We start from the raw sequence: 20,220 nt of genomic DNA, 5'->3' as shown, positions 1-20,220 counted from the left end.
ATTCAATCCCCGGTACCGATAAAAAGGAAAAAGACAAAAAAAAAAAAAAAAAAAGAAAAAAGGATGATAATAGTTGTGGTGGCACAGGCCTGGCATCCCAGTACTCAGGAGGCTGAGGCAAGAGGATCACTGCTAAATTTGAGGCCAGCCTGGGCTAAGTAGTGAATGTAAGGCCAGGCCTGATGAGATCCTGTCTCAAAACAAACGGCGTGGTAGCACACACCTGTAATCCCAGTACTCAGGAGGCTGAGGAATGAGGATTGCCTTGTGTTCAAGCCCAGCCTGGGCTACATAGTAAGTTCACAGCGAGACCTGGTCTGAAAAAGACAAGACAAAACAAAAAAACCAAAAAATAACTGAACCAAAAGAAAACAGTATGATTACAATTTTTTGTTTGCAGAATTGCATGGGGCTGAACTCAGGCCCCAGTGTGTGCTATGGAAGCATTCTGCTAAGGAGTTTCATTCCTTGTCCTTTTGATTTTTTTTTCTTCTTTTTTTCTGGTACCGGGGATCGAACTCACGACCACCTGCTTGCAGTGCAGGTGCTTATGTCACTGAGCCAAATCCCCAGCCCTGTCCTTTTGATTTTGAGACAAGGTCTCCATAAAGTGCCCAGGCTGGCCTAGAACTCCTAATCCTCCTGCTTCTACTTCTTGAGTAGCTGCCATTCCAGGTGTGCGCCACCACATCGGACAGATTATCACAGCATTTTTGCTGTCCCCTGAACAGCCCCCTATTGGGGATGGGATCCAGGGTTTTGCTAGGCAAGACCGCTACACTGACCTACATATCCAGCCCTATGATATTTTTGAACATGTATGATATTATCTGTGCTTCCTTCCCAACATTAGATTACTAGAGATACCAGGAGGTTGAACACATTAATTTCAAAGTAAATGGGGTTGTCGGTAGATCTTGTAATTTAGTTGGCCTCGAGATAGCTGCAGCGCAGATACAATCTGAAACCTTCCATGCATCGACTTTGCTGATAATGTCTGGAGCATAGCCAATGCCGTGTGCTGCGCTGCCTGCGTCTGACGTCTACTAGATAACACTGATGCAATGAGGCTCAAGTGGAGGGATCATCGCCTGCCCTTGCTACAAACTGCAGGGTCCCTGCGCTACAGCCTGCATGGGGCAGCGAGGGTGACGCCGCAGCCGCCTCCCGAGAGTTTAGGGACGAGAGTGGACACTAGTCCCCAGTACGCAAGGTGGTTCTGAGAACTTAGTGTTGGCGCGAAAAGGCTAGCGATCGCCATCCGGGTATTTTGACTCTCATTCGACTGGGGAAAATTCAAATCTGAAAAAGGGCGGACCCGAAAAGCGGCAGTGCGCCTGCGCAGAGGCGGGGCGCGGGCCCTGGGAAGCAGGCGGGGCGGCTGACGCTAGACGACGCGAGTGACGCACGCTGCTCCCGCGCCTGCCCGGGTCTTGCCCGCCAGTCCTGCTACCGCCGTGAAGCCGGCGGAACGGGGAGGGAGGGATGGCGGGGACGGCTTGGCGCGCAGCATACTGGTCCTGGCCCACGGCCCCCGCAGAGTTCGCCGCGGCGCGGGAAGAGAAGGGGGAGGCGGAAAAGGAGGTGGCGGTGGCGCCCGGGGGCGGGGCCGGCAGGGCCTGGGAGCGGGTGGCAGCTCCGCCCCCGGGCGCGTGCGCTCAGTTGCGTCACCGCCCATTCTCGCCCTGCCCACCGCCCGTGCCTGCTGACCGTGCTGGGCGGGAAAGTGGCTGCTCCTCGTCTGCGGGCATTACTGCCGTGTTCTTTGCTACCGCGTGTCCCTGTCCCCACTACTGCTTAAAAACACCTCTTCTGGAATGTGTCTCAAGCTGCCCGGGAGACTTCCGGGGGCGGGTCTGAATGCGTGTATGGGGGGAGGTAACATTCCCATCCGGGCACCCCCAGATACCGCCGCCGCCATTTTTGTTTTGTGCTGAAAGTCGCTATTGACGCCTGTGGATGGCCGGGCGAGGGGAAGTGGCAAGATGGCAGCTCCCAGGGCGGAGGCGTGGAGGCGAGCTCTGGGGGGCCTTGGGGCGAGGCGTGCCTGCACCTGACTCCAGCGCAGTGGGGCTGGAGCCCTAGGCATGTGTGCAGCGCTGCCCACTCCCCCTACCGCAAGGCAGCGCAGAGGTCCTGTGAGAGGCTTGGCCCCAAAGACGAATTGATGCGAGGGCGGGGAGCGGTGACGTCGCCCGGCCCCGCCCCCTCGCCCGACCGCCGCCGCCATGTTTAGTTGTTACTTCTGCACACAAGATGGCGGCTCCCAGGGAGGAGGCATGAGCGCCCTGCCGTTACTGCTCCTCCTGCCGTACAGTTGCCACTTCTGGGCCTAACTCGGGCTTTTTGGAGCGGCTCCTGTGGGACGGAGTCATAAAGAGGGAAGCGAGGATTGGACGTTGCCTTGCGTTTGGTCTGCAGTGGAAGAACTGACCCAGGAGGAAGAGAATAGGGGGGGAAGGGGGAGCTAGTCTCAAGATGGCGGCTCCCAGGGCGGCAGGCGCAGTCTGAGCAGCAGAGGCGGACTCGAGGGAGAGGCGCGAGACCTCACGAGCCGTACGGCGCGAATTCCCAGTAGTCCCGGAGAGTTGGAGCTGCTTGCACAGGCTTACGGCGTGCCTCCTTTCCTTGGGGTGTCGCGGCCGTTTTGGGAGCGTCGGCCGTGCTGAGCACTGGGCGGGGAAGCGGGACGGTCTCAAGATGGCGGCTCCCACAATTGTGGTCTGAGCACCGTAGGGGCTACGACGAGCGCTGCGCCTGTGGCTCCTTTCCACCCGCCCCGGAAGCCGGCCAGTGCTGGGGACTTGGGGGGTGGGAACCGGGCCGGGGCTCCGCCATTTCCGGCGGGGAAGGGCTACGACTGAGGAAGGGAGGAGAGAGAGGCGGCTCAAGATGGCGGCTCCCAGGGCCTCCCGCCTGAGCTTGTGAGCCGCGACACCTGGGCGAAGACTCAGGGCGGCGGCACTCGGCGGCCCGCACCTTCGCGGGCCTGGGCGACCCCCGGCGTCCGCAAGCTCTCGAGAGGACGGGACGCGCAAGCAGGCAGGGAAGAGCGACGGGGACGGACGGTAGTTAAGATGGCGGCCTCCATGGAGCCGTCCAGCACTGTGTGAGGAGCCGCTGCCCCGCGAGCGCTGCCCGAAAGCGAGGGGGTGTGTACGCGGAGCCCAGACGCCCTTTCCGCCGACGACTGCCGCCGCGCGCTCCCCGCGCCATGGCTTCGGCCGTGCCGCCCGCCGGCTCCCCGGCTGTGCTCCTGCAGCCCCGCTGGAAGCGGGTCGTGGGCTGGTCGGGCCCCGTGCCCCGGCCCCGCCACGGCCACCGCGCCGTGGCCATCAAGGAACTCATCGTGGTGTTCGGCGGCGGCAACGAGGGCATCGTGGACGAGCTGCACGTGTACAACACGGGTGAGTGCGGCCGGGCCCCTCCGCTCCCCGCTCCCGCCCCCGCCGCCCGGCGTCACTCGGGAGGGAGGCGGCGCAGCCGTCACCGCGGCGGCCCGGTCCCCGACGGCGCTCGCCGGCTGCGGCGCCTTCGTGTGATATCTCCCGTTCGCAAGGCGGTGGCGGCGCCGGTGACCCATTGTGTCGCTCGGCGACACCTGTTGCCTCGGGGCCAGCGGCGGCGGGCAGGCTCCTTGGACGGGGCGGGCGGTGTGGCCCCGCTTACCTGCCCGCGGCGCCTCGGGCTCCCGGTTGGGCGCGGCGCGGGACCCTGCAGCGGGACCCTTGGGCACCGCTCCCTGCCTGTCCCCTACTGCGCTCAGCCGGCCGCGCGCCCTGCCCAGTGCAGCGCGGGCCCCGGGCCCCGTCCCCCGGCTGGACTGCGCGTCCTGTCCCGCGGGGTCCGCGCCTTCTACCCGGCGGCGGGGAAGGGCGCCACCTTCGGGCCTCTGCTCTGATGTGACAGGTGGAACAAAAGGAGCGTGACGTCTGTCACCCTAGCCCCGGTGAGGCCAGCCCGCCTCTCCAAAGACCACAGCGGTGGCCTCTGCCTGGCCGGGCGGGACAGGGAGCGCCTGGGCTCCCAGGGGGAGGCCCGCGCCTCGAGCGCCCGGTGACTCAGCTAAACGGCACCTGTGGCTCAGGGCCCCCTGCGTGGGCCGGCCCGGGGGTCCGGCGGGCGGGCTCGGGGCTCGGGGCTCGGGGCTCGGGGCTCGGGAGGGAGGGAGGGAGGGAGGGGCGGGCGGACGGACGCCAGGCCGGCCTCGGGGCTCGGAGCCCTCCGGCGCTGTGCGCGCGACACAAGGCTACGTTCCAGCCGCCACCTCTGGCTGCAGAATGATCTGGAGTGGTGTAGGCGGGCTGCTGGGGGAGGGGTGCCGCTGTCACTGGAGCCCGCGGACCATCACCTAGGAGACGGCGGGCTGGCTGGCGCGGGGTGGGAGCCGCCACCCAGGGCTGGGGGAGAGCAGAGGCTCTGGGCTTCTCCAGACGGGCCCAGTGCAGCTCCCGCTGGCCTCGCGCTGGCTCGGGGACCCCGCAGCCCGAGGGCTTCCCGCCTTGGCCCCCCGGAATCAGCCGGCTCTCCTGCCCACGGTGCAGCCCTGATGGCGGGCGGGCCAGGTCTCGGGAGTTTGAGCTGCACCTTGTTTGTGCTCCAGCCACCAACCAGTGGTTCATCCCGGCTGTGAGAGGGGACATCCCCCCGGGCTGTGCGGCCTACGGCTTCGTGTGCGACGGCACGCGCCTGCTGGTGTTCGGCGGCATGGTAGAGTACGGGAAGTACAGCAATGACCTCTACGAGCTGCAGGTGCGGTCCGCCCCTCCCAGCCCTGCCGGCCGGCCCGGCCCCGGCCCCGGCCCCGGCCCCGGCCCCAGCCCGCCTGGCAAGGGGCCACAGCTGCCACCCTTGGCTTCGCAGGCAAGTCGCTGGGAGTGGAAGAGGCTCAAAGCCAAGACGCCCAAGAATGGACCCCCGCCGTGTCCTCGCCTCGGGCATAGCTTCTCTCTTGTGGGCAACAAGTGCTACCTGTTCGGGGGTCTGGCCAATGACAGCGAGGACCCCAAAAACAACATTCCGAGGTGAGGCTCCTCACCTCCCCTGTGGCTGCAGCTGGCTTCCCTGGGCCCGAGGGAGGTTGCCCCCTCGAGACTGCAATGCCCCCTTGTCCCCAGGTACCTGAACGACTTATACATCCTGGAGCTGCGCCAGGGCTCTGGGGTGGTGGCCTGGGACATCCCCATCACTTATGGGGTCCTGCCCCCACCCCGGGAGTCCCACACCGCTGTGGTCTACACCGAGAGGGACAACAAGAAGTCCAAGTTGGTCATCTACGGGGGCATGAGTGGCTGCCGGCTGGGGGACCTCTGGACCCTGGACATTGGTGAGCCACAGGCCGTGGTGCAGGGTGATGCCTACATGGGCACTGCTGGCAGGGGCTGGAAGCCCTGGTTACCCTTGGTCACAGCGGGATATAGCCTGGCTTCTGGTGTGTGGGGTGCAGGATGCTGGGGGCAGGGCCATGCCAACCTTGTGTGCCCTGCAGAGACACTGACATGGAACAAGCCGAGCCTCAGTGGCGTGGCCCCACTCCCACGTAGCCTGCACTCAGCGACTACCATCGGAAACAAGTGAGCGCCAATACTCTCCACCCTCCCTGCCACCTGGCACCCTGCCACCTGGCTCCAGCCTCTCCCACTCCCCCCAGGATGTACGTGTTTGGCGGCTGGGTGCCCCTGGTCATGGACGATGTCAAGGTCGCTACGCATGAGAAGGAGTGGAAGTGTACCAATACCTTGGCCTGTCTCAATCTGGGTACGGCTGCTGTGCTTGGCATGGCCCCCTGCATGGGGCTGGCTTTTTGTTTCTAATGTAGTAGTCCTGTGACAGTTTTCTGCGTGTTACCTCCTGTCACAGTGAGAGAATGGGTGGCCAGGGATGGTGGGGGGCTTGCTCGGCCCACCCTGCTGACCACAGCCATCCTGTAGACACCATGGCCTGGGAGACCATCTTGATGGACACGCTGGAGGACAACATTCCGCGAGCCCGAGCTGGCCACTGCGCTGTTGCCATCAACACCCGCCTGTACATCTGGAGCGGGCGTGATGGCTACCGCAAGGCCTGGAACAACCAGGTCTGCTGCAAGGATCTCTGGTACCTGGAGACAGGTGAGCGGCCGGCCAGCCAGCCCCCCACACCCACTGCCCCTGGGCCTGCCCGTTCATGGCTACTTTCTCTTGCAGAAAAACCCCCTTCCCCGGCCCGCGTCCAGCTGGTACGTGCCAATACCAACTCTCTGGAGGTGAGCTGGGGGGCGGTGGCAACGGCCGACAGTTACCTTCTGCAGCTCCAGAAATACGACATTCCTGCCACGGCTGCTACTGCCACCTCCCCCACCCCCAACCCAGTCCCGTCCGTACCTGCCAACCCTCCCAAGAGCCCTGCCCCAGCGGCGGCCGCGCCTGCCGTGCAGCCACTAACTCAGGTGGGCATCACGCTGCTGCCCCAGACTGCTGCGGCGCCGCCAACCACCACGACCATTCAGGTCTTGCCGACGGTGCCGGGCAGCTCCATTGCCGTGCCCACCGCAGCCAGGACTCAGGGTATGGGGGCGCACTGGGTGTGGTGGGGGCAGCAGTGGCACTGAGAGGCTATCATTGATGTGTCCCCTTCTTTGCCAGGTGTCCCTGCTGTTCTCAAAGTGACCGGTCCTCAGGCTACTGCAGGAACCCCATTGGTCACCATGCGACCTGCTAGCCAGGCTGGGAAAGCTCCTGTCACCGTGACCTCCCTGCCTGCCGGTGTGCGGATGGTTGTGCCCACCCAGAGTGCGCAGGGGACGGTGAGGAACTGTCACTGGGCTGCGTGTGGTGTGCCTTTTCTCTCCAAAGTGCTGGCAGCGGCTCTGCGGAGGCTGAGGGGGTGGCGCTGCCATGGGAAGGACCTGGCATACTGCAGCGACCTGGGCTTTGGTGGTGCTGGTGCTGCCACAGGGAACCTAGAGTGTCCCTAAGTGCGAACTCTAGCCCTGAGCCACTGCGCTCCGGCTGGGAAGATCAGAGCCTGGGCAGCCTGGGAGAGAGGGAACCTTGCTTGGCCGTGGAGCAGGCCACAGCTCACATCCTGCACCCTGCAGGTGATTGGCAGTAACCCGCAGATGAGCGGGATGGCTGCGCTCGCCGCCGCCGCCGCTGCCACCCAGAAGATCCCTCCTTCCTCGGCGCCCACTGTGCTGAGCGTCCCGGCAGGCACCACCATTGTGAAGACCGTGGCTGTGACACCGGGCTCCACCACTCTTCCAGCCACTGTGAAGGTGGCCTCTTCCCCTGTCATGGTGAGGGCCCTGTCCTCAGCTCCAGGCATCCCATGTGCTCTGACAGCATTGCTCATTGGGGTGCAGTGGCCACGGGCAGGACCCCAAGCCAGTCCCCACATTGTCACTTGTCCCGGCTGCACCCCAGGTGAGCAATCCAGCTACACGCATGCTGAAGACTGCAGCCGCCCAGGTGGGGACATCGGTCTCGTCTGCCGCCAACACGTCCACCCGCCCTATAATCACGGTGCATAAGTCGGGGACCGTGACAGTGGCTCAGCAAGCTCAGGTGGTGACCACGGTGGTAGGTGGTGTCACTAAGACCATCACCCTGGTGAAGAGTCCCATCTCTGTCCCTGGAGGCAGTGCTCTGGTGAGTGACAGCTGCCAAGCCACAGCGCTGGCCAGTGGGGACTTAGTGGTTGGGCCGCACCCTCATCTGGTGTCCACCTCACTCTGTGCTCTGCCCTTTCCTTTTGAGATTTCCAATCTGGGCAAAGTGATGTCCGTGGTCCAGACCAAGCCCGTTCAGACTTCGGCAGTCACAGGCCAGGCCTCTACTGGCCCGGTAACACAGATTATCCAGGTGAACGCGCAGTCCCGCCGCAAACGCTCCCTCTCTTGCCCTCTTCGTGCTAGGTTCTGTGAGCGCGCTTCCGTGCGCCTGCGTGGCTCACCCACTTCCTGTTTCAGACGAAAGGGCCCCTGCCAGCGGGGACAATCCTGAAGCTGGTGACCTCAGCCGACGGCAAGCCCACCACCATCATCACTACCACCCAGGCCAGCGGCGCAGGCACTAAGCCCACCATCCTGGGCATCAGCAGTGTCTCCCCCAGCACCACCAAGCCGGGCACGACCACCATCATCAAGACCATCCCCATGTCTGCCATCATCACCCAGGCAGGCGCCACAGGTGGGGCCCCGGCTAGGGTAGCCAGGGGTTCTCCTTGGTGCCAGGAACCAAACTCAGGACCTATGCCTGCCAAGCGGGGGTGTACACTGCTGAGCTGTGTGCCCAGACCAAGGTAGCTTCTGGGGAGGTGGCCTGCAGCAGTGGGGTTGCAGATGCCCCACGGAATCTGTCTGTCTTCCTTGGCCCCTTCTGCTGCGCAGGTGTGACCAGCAGTCCTGGCATCAAGTCCCCCATCACCATTATCACCACCAAGGTCATGACTTCGGGAACTGGAGCACCTGCCAAAATCATCACTGCTGTCCCCAAGATCGCCACTGGCCATGGGCAGCAGGGAGTGACTCAGGTAAGGCTCAGCAGCCACCTCCCGTCCCAGGCTCTGGACAGTTCCCCCAGGCAGGGCCCGCTATTCCGGAGATAGGCCCGCAAGTGACGCTGGCGACACTCTGCTTTGTTGTTCCAGGTGGTGCTAAAGGGGGCTCCCGGACAGCCGGGCACCATCCTCCGCACTGTGCCCATGGGAGGCGTCCGCCTGGTCACCCCTGTCACCGTCTCCGCTGTCAAGCCAGCAGTCACCACATTGGTTGTGAAGGGCACCACAGGTGTGTACCCTGCAGGCCAGGATCCCCACAGACATCCCATGGCCACCTCCCTGAAGCTTGGGGCTCCCTGCCCCCTGCCCCCTGCTTGGCCAAGCGGAGACACTGCCTCAACCTGCCTCTCCTCACCTCCTGCAGGGGTCACCACGCTGGGCACGGTCACGGGCACCGTGTCCACCAGCCTCGCTGGAGCTGGGGGCCACAGCACTAGTGCCTCTCTGGCCACGCCCATCACCACTTTGGGCACCATTGCCACCCTCTCAAGCCAGGTGATCAACCCCACTGCCATCACTGTGTCGGCTGCGCAGACCACGCTGACAGCTGCTGGCGGGCTCACCACTCCCACCATCACCATGCAGGTAGGCGGGTTGGCGGCCTGGTCCCGGTCCCGTAGGCTGCTTTTGCAAGGCATCTTTTACGTACTAGGGTCTGGCTTGCCCGAGGCAAGTCCTCCTCTTTAGCATGTGGCACTTGTTTTTGCACGTCCCTTACACTGAAGCCCTGGCGTGGTGAGGTGCCCACTGCTCTGGGAACTGGTCGATGCCACTTCCTCTTCCACCCGTGGCCCCACCCACTGTTCCCTGAGAGCTTGTGGGCTGGAGGGGAGGGAACTAACTGCCACTCCCACCCCCCCAGCCTGTCTCCCAGCCCACCCAGGTGACCCTGATCACCGCGCCTAGTGGGGTGGAGGCCCAGCCTGTGCACGACCTTCCAGTGTCCATCCTGGCCTCACCGACTACGGAGCAGCCTACAGCCACAGTCACCATCGCTGACTCAGGCCAGGGCGATGTGCAGCCTGGCACCGTGACATTGGTGTGCTCCAACCCGCCATGCGAGACCCATGAGACGGGCACAACCAACACCGCCACCACCACCGTTGTGGCTAACCTTGGGGGACATCCCCAGCCCACCCAAGTGCAGTTTGTCTGTGACAGGCAGGAAGCCACAGCTTCTCTTGTGTCCTCGACTGTGGGGCAGCAGAATGGCAGTGTGGTCCGTGTTTGCTCCAACCCGCCCTGTGAGACCCATGAGACGGGTACTACCAACACCGCCACCACGGCCACGTCCAACATGGCTGGGCAGCGTGGCTGCTCCAACCCGCCCTGTGAGACCCATGAGACGGGCACCACCAGCACTGCCACCACAGCCATGGCCAGCATGGGCGCTGGCCAGCAGCGTGATGCCCGCCGGGTCTCTGGTGCCCCCGCTGTGGTGCGCATCAGTGTGGCTCCTGGGGTGCCGGAGGGGGCCCAGGGCAGCGCCAAGCCCCAGTGCCAAACCCGCCAAACCGGCACCACCAGCACCACCATGACTGTGATGGCCAGCGGCACCCCGTGTGCGGGTGGCCTCGGGCCTGCCTTCATGCAGTTGGCCCCGCTGAGCAGCAAGGACGTGCTTTTGGGGCACCAGCTGGAGGTGCAGCACCCCCACACCGCTAGCACGCCGAGTGGGGAGCTCGGCATGGCTCGGAGGGTGCCCGCACCAGCATACGAGGGTCTCCCGGCTGGCTCACCTGTCACTGCTGTGACTGTGACTGCCCTGGAGGCGTCCCTGTGTCCTTCGGCCGCCGTGACCCAGGTCTGCTCCAACCCACCATGTGAGACCCACGAGACAGGCACCACCAACACCGCCACTACCTCCAATGCGGGCAGTGCCCAGCGGGTGTGCACCAACCCGCCGTGCGAGACCCACGAGACGGGTACCACGCACACGGCCACCACCGCTGCCGCCAATGGTGCCGCAGGTCAGCTTGAAGGCGGGCAGCAGCCCTCTGCCAGCCGGCCCTGCGAGACACACCAGACCACCTCCACAGGTACCACCATGTCTGTGGGCGTGGGCGCCCTGCCACCCGCCCCTGGCCCCTCGCGCAGGACCCTGGAGTCCAGCCTGGAGGCCCCCGCGATGCCCTCCACCACCAGCCAGGCCGGGCCCGCACTGCTGGTCCCCTTCCCGCCTCAGAGGGTCTGCTCCAACCCACCCTGTGAGACCCACGAGACGGGCACCACACACACGGCCACCACTGTCACCTCAAACATGACTTCCAACCAAGGTAGGTGAGCTGGTGCTCTGCCCAGTGTGCCTGCTGGGGTTTTGTCCTACTGGCCCGGTGTGGCCATCTCAGGATGGTGACATTTCTCTCTTGGCACTGTGGGGTGGCGGGAGTCCACGGCAGTGAAGCCGAGAGGAGGCGGCCAGGCTCACTCCTGCCACCCTGCAGACCCCCCACCGGCAGCCGGGGATCAGGAAGAGGCGGAGAGCACGCAGGGCGACAGTGGGAACATGGCCGGCTCCAGCACCATCACCACGACTATGTCCTCCACATTGCCCCGGGCGGTGACCACCGTGACCCAGTCCACGCCAGTCCCGGGCCCCTCGGTGCCGGTAAGAGCCCTGGGTGTTGCTCTTGGGGCATGCTGGGCGTGGCGCCTGGTCACTTTTCTGGATCCTGAATGGCCGCCGTGGAGGGAAGGGAGTCAGTGGTTTTCAACTGCCCTCAAGGGGCACTGTCCCCATGGTGGCCTGGGCTCCGTGTCACTCCCCTGGGGCTTCTGCTTGCCCTTGGAGCCAGTCCCCCAGCCCCTCTGAAAACAGTTAGATCCAAGGGGCTTGCATGTGTTACTGGCGGGCGTCGGTGCCTACCTAGCCCCTTGCTGTGGGTGTGACCTGCAGTTGTCTCTCCAGTCTGGCATGGTGTTGGGATGGCCCATGGTGAGCAATCCCGCAGGACAGGCACAGACGGCTGCTTTTTCTGGGCTGGGGGAGCAGGCCCCCTGGGGGACGTGCTTATCACTGCCCTCAGGCACGAGGGCCCTCCTGATGTGTTCTCTGCCATTGCCACCCACAGCCCCCTGAGGAGCTCCAGGTCTCCCCCGGGCCTCGCCAGCAGCTGCCACCTCGGCAGCTCCTGCAGACGGCTCCTGCGCCCCTCATGGGGGAGCCAGCCGAGGTCCTGGCCGCCGCCCAGCCTGCAGAGCTGCAGGCCGCTGTGGACCTGAGCAGCACGGGTGACCCATCTTCGGGCCAGGAGCCCCCCAGCTCTGCAGTGGTGGCCACTGTGGTGGTCCAGCCACCCCAGCCCACGCAGTCCGAGGTAGAGCAGTTGTCACTTCCCCAGGAGCTCATGGCCGAGGCCCAGGCGGGCACCACCACCCTGATGGTCACAGGCCTCACGCCTGAGGAGCTGGCTGTGACTGCTGCTGCTGAGGCAGCCGCTCAGGCTGCAGCCACCGAGGAGGCGCAGGCCCTGGCCATCCAGGCCGTGCTGCAGGCCGCGCAGCAGGCTGTCATGGGTAGGTGCCGCAGTGGGTGGTGACAGAGGTGGCAGCCCGGGGGAGAGAAAAGGCCTGCTTTCCACATGAATGACCTTGTGGGCTGTGGGCGGGCAGTGGCCCAGGTAGAACTAGGGGGTGGGGACAGGATGGAATGCCAGCTGTCAGGGCCACAGTCTCTGTCCCCGTGGCCAGGCGGGCCAGGGCTTCTCTTGAGTAGTGTTTTCCTTGGCCCTGGAGCAGGCACCGGGGAGCCCATGGACACATCCGAGGCAGCAGCGGCCGTGACCCAGGCAGAACTGGGTCACCTTTCTGCCGAGGGCCAGGAGGGCCAGGCCACCACCATCCCCATCGTGCTGACGCAGCAGGAGCTGGCAGCCCTGGTCCAGCAGCAGCAGCTGCAGGAGGCACAGGCGCAGGCCCAGCAGCAGCATCACCTCCCCACCGAGGCGCTGGCCCCGGCCGACAGCCTCAATGACCCGGCTATCGAGGGCAACTGCCTCAACGAGCTGGCCGGCGCCGTCCCCAACACTGTGGCCCTGTTGCCGCCCACGGCCACCGAGAGTAAGCCGGGTTCGCCCTGGGGCCCGGGGCACGGCCGGGCACGGGCACACCTCGTCCTGAGCCCAGCCCCTCCCGGTGTCCTCAGGCCTGGCCCCGTCCAGCACGTTTGTGGCTCCCCAGCCGGTGGTGGTTGCCAGCCCCGCCAAGTTGCAAGCTGCGGCTACGCTGACCGAAGTGGCCAACGGCATTGAATCTCTGGGTGTGGTGAGTCGGGGCTTTGGCTCGAGGGGTGCAGCGTGGCCTCTCTGCCCCGAGGGCCGAGCACCTGCCTGACGGCTCCATTTCCGGTTGGTTGGCAGAAAGCAGACCTGCCGCCGCCTCCCAGCAAGGCCCCCGTGAAGAAGGAGAACCAGTGGTTTGATGTGGGGGTCATCAAAGGCACCAACGTGATGGTGACACACTATTTCCTGCCGCCAGATGACGCTGTCCCTACGGACGTGAGTGTCCTTGGGCCCCTGCTCCCTCTGGGGCGGGTGCGGCCTGGGCTCCCTGGCCCTGCCTCACCACGGCCCTGGCCCTGCCTCACCACGGCCCTGGCCCTTGCGCCTGTCCCCAGGACGACTCGGGCACTGTCCCAGACTACACCCAGCTGAAGAAGCAGGAGCTCCAGCCAGGCACAGCCTATAAGTTCCGAGTGGCCGGCATCAACGCCTGTGGCCGAGGGCCCTTCAGTGAGATCTCCGCTTTCAAAACGTGCCTGCCAGGCTTCCCCGGCGCCCCCTGCGCCATTAAGATCAGCAAGGTGAGGGGATGGGGATTGAGCTCAGCGGCATAAGCGCCTGCCTTGCAAGCAGGCGGTTGTGAGTTCCATCCCCGGTACCGATAAAAACGAAAAGGACAAAAAAAAAAGAAAAAAAGATCAGCAAGGTGATGGGTGCGGGCGGAGGGTGGGTGGAGGGTGGGCAGAGGCAGCCCCCCTCCCCCTCTTCCTCCCCCTCTCCCTCCGCTCCCCCCCAACCCTAAGCCCCGCCATCCCGGCCCGCAGAGCCCTGACGGTGCGCACCTCACCTGGGAGCCACCCTCCGTGACCTCGGGCAAGATCATCGAGTACTCCGTGTACCTGGCCATCCAGAGCTCGCAGGCGGGGGGCGAGCCCAAGGGCGCAGCGCCAGCGCAGCTGGCCTTCATGCGCGTGTACTGCGGGCCCAGCCCGTCGTGCCTGGTGCAGTCCTCCAGCCTGTCCAACGCGCACATCGACTATACCACTAAGCCCGCCATCATCTTCCGCATCGCCGCGCGCAATGAGAAGGGCTACGGGCCGGCCACCCAGGTCCGGTGGCTGCAAGGTGAGGCGCCCTGCCCTGCCCTGCCCTGCCCTGCCCTGCCCTGCCCTGCCCTGCCCTGCCCTGCCCTGCCCGGCCCGTGGCTGCTCACCCTGTCTCCGTCCCTTCCAGAGACCAGCAAGGACAGCTCAGGCAGCAAGCCGGCCAGCAAGCGGCCCATGTCCTCCCCGGAAATGTAGGTGGCCAGCCCGGGGCGGGGGGGGGGGGTTTCCAGGCAGCCGGGCACTCGCCCGTCCCCACCTTACTGTCCCTGCCCTCGGCGCCCCAGGAAATCTGCTCCAAAGAAGTCGAAGGCGGACGGCCAGTGAAGACACTGGCCGCACCGAAACCCCGGCCTGCGCTTCAGGCCCGCCGCCCCTCCGCTCCGCTCCGCTCTGCTCTGCTCCGCAAGCACATGGCTGCCTGGAGCCCGCCCGCCCGCTGCCCGCTCTCCCACCGCCCAGCCGCCCGTGCCCACCTTGGAGGCCGTGCACGCTCCCTCCCTGGCGGCCCTGCCGCCCGCTCTCCCGTCCCCGCCCGCCCGGGCCGGCAGCGCCCTCCTCTCCTCCGCCGTGGCGCCCGGGCCGAGCGTGGCCTCCCCTGACCGCGGACGCAGTGGCCCCGCCAGCCCTCCCAGCTGGACTCCGGGGTCACGTCACCAACTGCTGCATTTGTTGTATTTTTTTAAGTTGAAATTGATGAAGTTAACATTTTTATTGTAATTTTAGCCTTAGTGTGTGGGGCCTTGGCCCTTTTTTGTTGTTGTTAGCTGTGTACAGAATGTATCTTTCTTTTCCCCGTTTTTTAACTTCTTTTCTCCTGGCTAACCCTTGGCAGGGATTTTGTAGAGGAAAAGCAGGGGCAGCTCGGGCTGGAGGGGTGCGGAGGAGGCCTGGGAGCTGACCTGGGGGACCCTGTCCCCGGGCGGCCACTTCCTGCTGGGAGGAGCTATGGGCTCGCAGTGCTGTCCCGTCAGCCTCGTCCTTGACCCCTTTCCCCGTGAGGCCCAGCCACCCCCAGCCCAGGCCTGTCAGGATCAACCTGGCCTGCCTCATCTGGGGGCATCGAGCAAGGTTTGCCGGGGACTCTGTGGCCCCTCCATCTCTGCGAGGGTAGGAGGGGTGCCCTGCGGCCACACCTGGCCAGTTCGTTGTATTATAGTATATTTCACTGTGGAAACTGTCACGTTTAGTCGCCTTGGAGCCCACCACCCGCCCCCTCGTCCTGCCCACCCTCCTGAGCGCCCGGATTTCTCTTGTTTCTGAGAACAGTACCACCCGTTCATCTATTGTAGAGTAACCCGTGACTCAATATTACCATAGTGCGATGTCGTTTTGTGCTATTTTGAACAATTAAAGACTTTTTTTGAAAACAGGTGTCTTGCTCTGTTGGGTGTCCTGTGGCCTCTGAAGAGAATGTGGGGACCTGGGTCACAGATGAGCCCTGCCCCCACTCCCCTTCCACAGTCCCCTGGCATGCAGCAGGCACTCTGGGACCCATAGAGTGGTCCTGGGGACAAGGGCCAGGCCTGCAGCTAGGGTTTCTGGGCGGGACCGCCCTTGGCGCTAGATAGAACAGGGGGCCTGGTGGCTGCACTCACTTGATAAGAAGGGACGGGGGCATGCCAGGGCCCCCACTTCCCAGCCTCTGCTTCCACCCTTGGCCAGGCAGGAACACCAGGGCACCAAGAGTCAGCCCACAGCCCTGGTCACCCCAGTCCCACTCCACCAGGCTCTGGTGACGTCTCACTGGGTCTGGGTCTGAGATGTCTGATTGGCTTGTGGCTTTTGGACCATGGCAAGGGCCATTGCCCCCAGCTGGCCAAGGGGGTGGCATGTGTGACAGTGGGTGCCCCTGTAGGCCGTGAGGCCACACTTGTCCCTGGGCACCACTGAGGGCAGCCATGGAGTCCAAGAGTTGCCACGGGCCATGGGGGCAACAGGTCGGGCAGGGCCATGTCCTGAGGTGGCTCCTCCGCAGATGCCCAGTCTATTGCCCCACATGGAGGCAACCCGCTGACTAGGAGAGTAGCCTGTAAAAATAGGCGGACAGCCCCTGGGCACAGCCCTTGGGTCAGCACAGCCTGCTCAAGTGGCCAGAGGACACTGTGCTCAGAGGCTGTGGCCCCACAACCTCCAGGAGGCGTCACCACCCATTGGGAGGGGACACCCACCAGCCTCACCCCGCCCCCTGGCCCTCGGCCTGTGGAGGGGTGGGGCGCAGCTTGGTCAGCTGAGTGACAGTCACGGGACCTTGACTGGCTCTGCCCGGCTTCCTGGAGGCAAGAGAGTGATGAGCGGGGTTCTCGAAGCGCAACAGGCCAGTGGTGGCACCATTGGGGTGCCACTGTCCCTGGGGGGCCTGGTGGGCGGTGGGGCAAGGGTGTCCCTGGGTGGCGGGAAGCCCACAGCGAGCACAGCCTTGAGCTCAGAGCCCCCACAGGACATGGAGAAGGAGCTGGAGGCTCTGCAGGCCTGGAAGGAGCTCGTGGCGCAGGAGCTCGACCGTGTAGTGGCCTTTTGGACTGCACACTCGCACGACCCGGAGCATGGGTGCGCCACCCACCCGTCCCCAGCCCTCTGAGCCCGGGCTCCTTCCTGCCTCACTGACCCCATGCTTCCACAGGGGCTTCCTCACATGCCTGGGCTGCGATGGCCGGGTGTACGATGACCTCAAGTACGTGTGGCTGCAGGGCAGGCAGGTAAGGGGACGCCCCGGCCCATGCCCCCTGGCCCCAGCCCCCTACAGCCACCGTGGGCTTGCACCCACCCATCGACCCAGAGGTCTGCCTGCAGCAGTCCCACTCCCCCAGGTGTGGATGTACTGTCACCTGTACCGCAAGTTCCAGCGCTTCCACCGGCCAGAGCTTCTGGAAGCTGCAAAAGCAGGTGTCCCTTCCCCCTTCCCCATGCCCACTCCATCTGGGGGCTGGGTGGGTAGGGGGACTGAGCCCAAGCCCATGGTCACCCACACTCCGGCCACCAGGTGGCGAGTTCCTGCTGCGCCATGCTCGGGTGGCACCTCCTGAGCAGAAGTGTGCCTTCGTCCTGACTCGGGATGGCCGCCCAATTCGGATACAGCGCACTGTTTTCAGCGAGTGCTTCTATGCCATGGCCATGGCCGCACTCTGGGGGGTGACAGGAGACGTGCGCTACCAGGTGCTTACGCCCACACTGGGACCAGGGCCCCCTCTCCCCTGCACCCAGGAGTCGGAGCTGCCAAAGCGGTCCCCAGGAAGTCTCCTTGGGGTGTGCAGGGGACACAGTGCTCCCACCTCAGGGCAAGGGTCCTGGGCCCCCATGGGATCCTGGGATGGCACAGGAGATGCAGCCACCCCTCCACCCCATATAATCTCCCCTCCTCCCTCTCCACAACCCTGTCCCTGTCCCCGTGGTGCCCGCAGAGGGAAGCGACAGAGATGATGGAGCAGATTGTCCACTGGGTGCGGGAGGACCCGTCGGGGCTAGGCCGGCCGCTGCTGGCAGGGACCCCGGCAGCTGAGCCTATGGCAGTGCCCATGATGCTGCTGAGCCTCGTAGCGCAGCTGGGTGCCGAGGATGAGGCGCTGATGCACAGATACGCTGAGCTGGGGGACTGGTGCACCCAGAGGATCCTGCGCCACGTCCAGGTTTGGGGTTGGCACCTCTGGGTCTCTGGGGGATGAGTTGGGGCTGAATGGAGGAGTCAGAGCCCAGATGGGGTCTAATCCAGGCCCTCCAGAGGCCCTGGGGCACTAAGGCCACCACCCTGAATCCTGAGAAAGGGACAGAGCTACCTCCACCCTGCCCCACAGAGGGATGGCCAAACTGTCCTGGAGAATGTGTCTGAGGATGGCCAGGAGCTACCTGGCTGCCTGGGCCGACACCAGAACCCAGGTAAGGGGCAAAGTGGGCCTGGGGCTTGGGTGCCATCTGGGCTGAGGCTGGGAGCTGCCACCTCTGATGGACCCCTGTCCAGGTCATACACTGGAGGCTGGCTGGTTCCTGCTTGAACACGCCAGCAGGAAAGGTGACCCTGAACTGAGAGCCCATGTGATTGAGAAGTTTCTCCTGCTGCCCTTCCGCTCCGGATGGGACCCTGAGCACGGGGGCCTCTTTTACTTCCAGGATGCTGATGGCCTCTGCCCTACACAGGTGGGCCACCCTGCTGCCAGTCGGGTTTTAGAGGGACATGGGCTTGACCCTGCCACATGGAACGCTGATCCCACTGTTCGCTGTCCCATTCCGAGGGGCCTTCCAGACCCCCGAGGTACCCAGGCGCCTGAGCCAGCAAGACCACTGTGCTGCACGTCCCATGGAGGGTACCCGGTCACTCAGCTCTGCTGTGTCCTCAGCTCGAGTGGGACATGAAACTCTGGTGGCCGCATTGTGAAGCCATGATCGCCTTCCTCATGGGTTACAGAGACAGCGGGGACCCTGCCCTGTTGCGCCTCTTTGAGCAGGTGGCGGAATATACTTTCCGCCAGGTGAGCGGTGCAGCACCCCTGAACCCGCCTCCTGGGGTGGGTGCTTGTGTGCTGGGGTGAGGGGGCTTGAGCAGGAGGGACTGTGGCCTCTTTTCTGTGGAACCCTAGCAAGGACTTGCTGCACAGGGCACTGAGAGACATAAGAGGCCAGCGGACTGTCTGTGGGAAGCCACTAAGGGGCCTCCATGGCTTTGGACAGAGAGGCTGGTGGCCCTGGCAGTGAGGCTAGTTTAGAGGGGCAGGCCTAGTCAGGGTGGTGCAGGCCTGTGATCCCAGCAACTGGGAGGCTGACACAAGAGGATCTCAAATTGGAGCCCAACCTAGACCATTTAGACCCTGGCTCAAAATTAAAAGGGCTGCGGGTGTAATTTAGTACTTTTAGGGTTTACTGAGGATAGCTCCGCACTGTGGACTCAAGAGGGCCACCAGGAGCCACTATGACATGTAACTGGATTCGATGTACTTCCAACAAAAACCCACAAGTCACTCGTGATCACAGCAGCAGGACAATTCAGAAAGCAAACTTCTGTCACACAGGACAAATGCGACAGAAACACATGAGGATCTTGTTTTTTTCTCATGCGGGATAACTGGTTCCCTGTCTCAGAATAAGTGGTAAAATGATCGGGGCTGGGGATTTAGCTCAGCGGCATAAGCACCTGCCTTGCAAGCAGGCAGTCGTGAGTTCAATCCCTGGTACCGATAAAAAAGGAAAAAGAAAAAAAAAAAAAAGAATATATTTTAGGGGCTGGGGATTTAGCTCAGCGGCATAAGCGCCTGCCTTGCAAGCAGCCAGTCGTGAGTTCGATCCTCGGTACCGATAAAAACGAAAAAGACCAAAAAAAAAAAAAAAAAAAATGATCAGGGACACAAGTGTTACTCCAAAGGTGGCGTGGATTGAGAGAGAGGCCCGGTACACGGCTCCTGAAGGATACACCAACTCTTGTGGGCCACAATTTCAAGGGACACTTTGACAGTGGACTTCAAAGTGACTGACATGTTGTATGAGCTTTCTGAGAAGTGTTTCTATTTTATTTTTTAATTTACTGCTTTTTAAAATTATTTTTTTATTTTTTGAGATAGGGGATTGCTATGCAGTCCAGGCTGGCCTTGAACTCCCTATGTAGCCCAGGCTGGCCTCAAATTCACAGTGATCCTCCTGTGTCAGCCTCTAGAGTATTGGAATGACAGGTGTGCAGGTGACTGGTGTGGTCTGTGACCTGAGAAGGGGCTCCACTTAACTTTTATTGGCACGGAAAGAGGTGTGGCTGACGCCGGGGTGCATGCGAGAGTCTGTACAGGTGCCACCTGCTGCATCGGGAGCAGCCAGGGACCGGCGGGCCTGGCACAGGAACGGCGGTGGGCAGAGGGCAGGCGCGGGGCTCTGTGTGATGTGGCCCAAGTGTCTGCCGGGTCTTCGGAGTCGCTGGCCACAATGTGCTCCGTCGAGTACCACTCAGGGAGCCCAACTGGGTGCTCCGTTCAGGCGGCCCCTTCCCTAGGCCGGGCCCGTGTTGAAGCGCGGCAGTGGGGATCTCAGGCGCCCTAACGTCATCTCCTTCTCACCCAGTTTCGCGATCCCGACCATGGCGAGTGGTTCGGCTACCTGAACCGGGAGGGGAAGGTCGCGCTCACCATCAAGGGGGGCCCTTTCAAAGGTGAGCAGGGCGCAGGGGCTCGCGGCCCCGGGGTCCCCCTGCCCTCCCAACCTGGCGCTGTCTCCTAGGCTGTTTCCATGTACCGCGGTGCCTGGCGCTGTGCGAGGAGATGCTGGGCTCCCTGCTGAGCCGCGCCCCGGACCCCGCCCCCGCCCCCACCCCCGCCCCCCGCGAGGCCTAATAAAGCTCGACCTGCTGCACCTGCCCGTGTGCGCGCGTCTGCTGCCGGGGTGGGGAG

General features: G+C 63.7%; 2 protein-coding genes across 10 annotated transcripts; both read left to right on the top strand.

Moving 5' to 3' along the window:
- Positions 1 to 1,936: 1,936 nt before the first annotated feature.
- Hcfc1 (host cell factor C1) lies at positions 1,937 to 15,231 on the top strand. 3 transcript variants are annotated; one of them, XM_063246589.1, is made up of 26 exons: positions 1,937 to 3,407; positions 4,604 to 4,752; positions 4,864 to 5,024; positions 5,118 to 5,326; positions 5,489 to 5,573; positions 5,651 to 5,757; positions 5,931 to 6,110; positions 6,186 to 6,545; positions 6,624 to 6,784; positions 7,079 to 7,276; positions 7,404 to 7,628; positions 7,737 to 7,841; positions 7,949 to 8,168; positions 8,369 to 8,511; positions 8,629 to 8,767; positions 8,903 to 9,123; positions 9,401 to 10,814; positions 10,983 to 11,146; positions 11,610 to 12,054; positions 12,277 to 12,597; positions 12,683 to 12,801; positions 12,897 to 13,034; positions 13,154 to 13,339; positions 13,583 to 13,883; positions 13,992 to 14,055; positions 14,149 to 15,231. In XM_063246589.1, the coding sequence occupies exons 1-26, from the start codon at positions 3,215 to 3,217 to the stop codon at positions 14,186 to 14,188; spliced, it is 6,048 nt and encodes a 2,015-aa protein (XP_063102659.1). In that variant the 5' UTR covers positions 1,937 to 3,214; the 3' UTR covers positions 14,189 to 15,231. The 3 variants fall into 3 exon arrangements, with proteins under 3 accessions (XP_063102659.1, XP_063102658.1, XP_063102660.1); XM_063246588.1 differs by having other exon boundaries at positions 1,938 to 3,407; positions 12,274 to 12,597; XM_063246590.1 differs by lacking the exon at positions 1,937 to 3,407 and adding an exon at positions 3,834 to 3,949 and having other exon boundaries at positions 12,274 to 12,597.
- An 830-nt stretch (positions 15,232 to 16,061) lies between these two features.
- On the top strand, positions 16,062 to 20,182 carry Renbp (renin binding protein). 7 transcript variants are annotated; one of them, XM_063246594.1, is made up of 10 exons: positions 16,062 to 16,178; positions 16,302 to 16,411; positions 16,485 to 16,747; positions 16,845 to 17,017; positions 17,263 to 17,487; positions 17,653 to 17,734; positions 17,817 to 17,992; positions 18,193 to 18,324; positions 19,895 to 19,982; positions 20,051 to 20,182. In XM_063246594.1, the coding sequence occupies exons 1-10, from the start codon at positions 16,152 to 16,154 to the stop codon at positions 20,161 to 20,163; spliced, it is 1,389 nt and encodes a 462-aa protein (XP_063102664.1). In that variant the 5' UTR covers positions 16,062 to 16,151; the 3' UTR covers positions 20,164 to 20,182. The 7 variants fall into 7 exon arrangements, 6 of the variants coding, with proteins under 6 accessions (XP_063102664.1, XP_063102665.1, XP_063102666.1 ...); XM_063246595.1 differs by having other exon boundaries at positions 16,103 to 16,140; XM_063246592.1 differs by having other exon boundaries at positions 16,114 to 16,411; positions 16,485 to 16,560; positions 16,672 to 16,747.
- Positions 20,183 to 20,220: the final 38 nt, after the last annotated feature.

This window comes from Cavia porcellus, unplaced genomic scaffold, assembly GCF_034190915.1.
Source record: "Cavia porcellus strain 051 isolate PalLab524CR breed Dunkin Hartley unplaced genomic scaffold, mCavPor4.1 scaffold_3, whole genome shotgun sequence".
Lineage (NCBI taxonomy): Eukaryota > Metazoa > Chordata > Mammalia > Rodentia > Caviidae > Cavia > Cavia porcellus.
The sequence above is the reverse complement of the archived record's forward strand: the minus strand, read 5'-3'. Positions and strand labels throughout refer to the sequence as shown.

What these genes read in the sequence shown, in the direction of transcription:
- Hcfc1 (XM_063246588.1), top strand. Translation starts at nt 3,215, where the DNA reads ATGGCTTCGGCCGTGCCGCCCGCCGGCTCCCCGGCTGTGCTCCTGCAG. An exon ending in AAACATGACTTCCAACCAAG is followed by an intron (nt 10,815 to 10,982) that starts GTAGGTGAGCTG and finishes GCCACCCTGCAG; the next exon opens with ACCCCCCACCGGCAGCCGGG. An exon ending in GCGCCATTAAGATCAGCAAG is followed by an intron (nt 13,340 to 13,582) that starts GTGAGGGGATGG and finishes CCCGGCCCGCAG; the next exon opens with AGCCCTGACGGTGCGCACCT.
- Renbp (XM_063246591.1), top strand. Translation starts at nt 16,152, where the DNA reads ATGAGCGGGGTTCTCGAAGCGCAACAGGCCAGTGGTGGCACCATTGGG. An exon ending in CAGGAGACGTGCGCTACCAG is followed by an intron (nt 17,018 to 17,262) that starts GTGCTTACGCCC and finishes TGGTGCCCGCAG; the next exon opens with AGGGAAGCGACAGAGATGAT. An exon ending in CGGAATATACTTTCCGCCAG is followed by an intron (nt 18,325 to 19,894) that starts GTGAGCGGTGCA and finishes CTTCTCACCCAG; the next exon opens with TTTCGCGATCCCGACCATGG.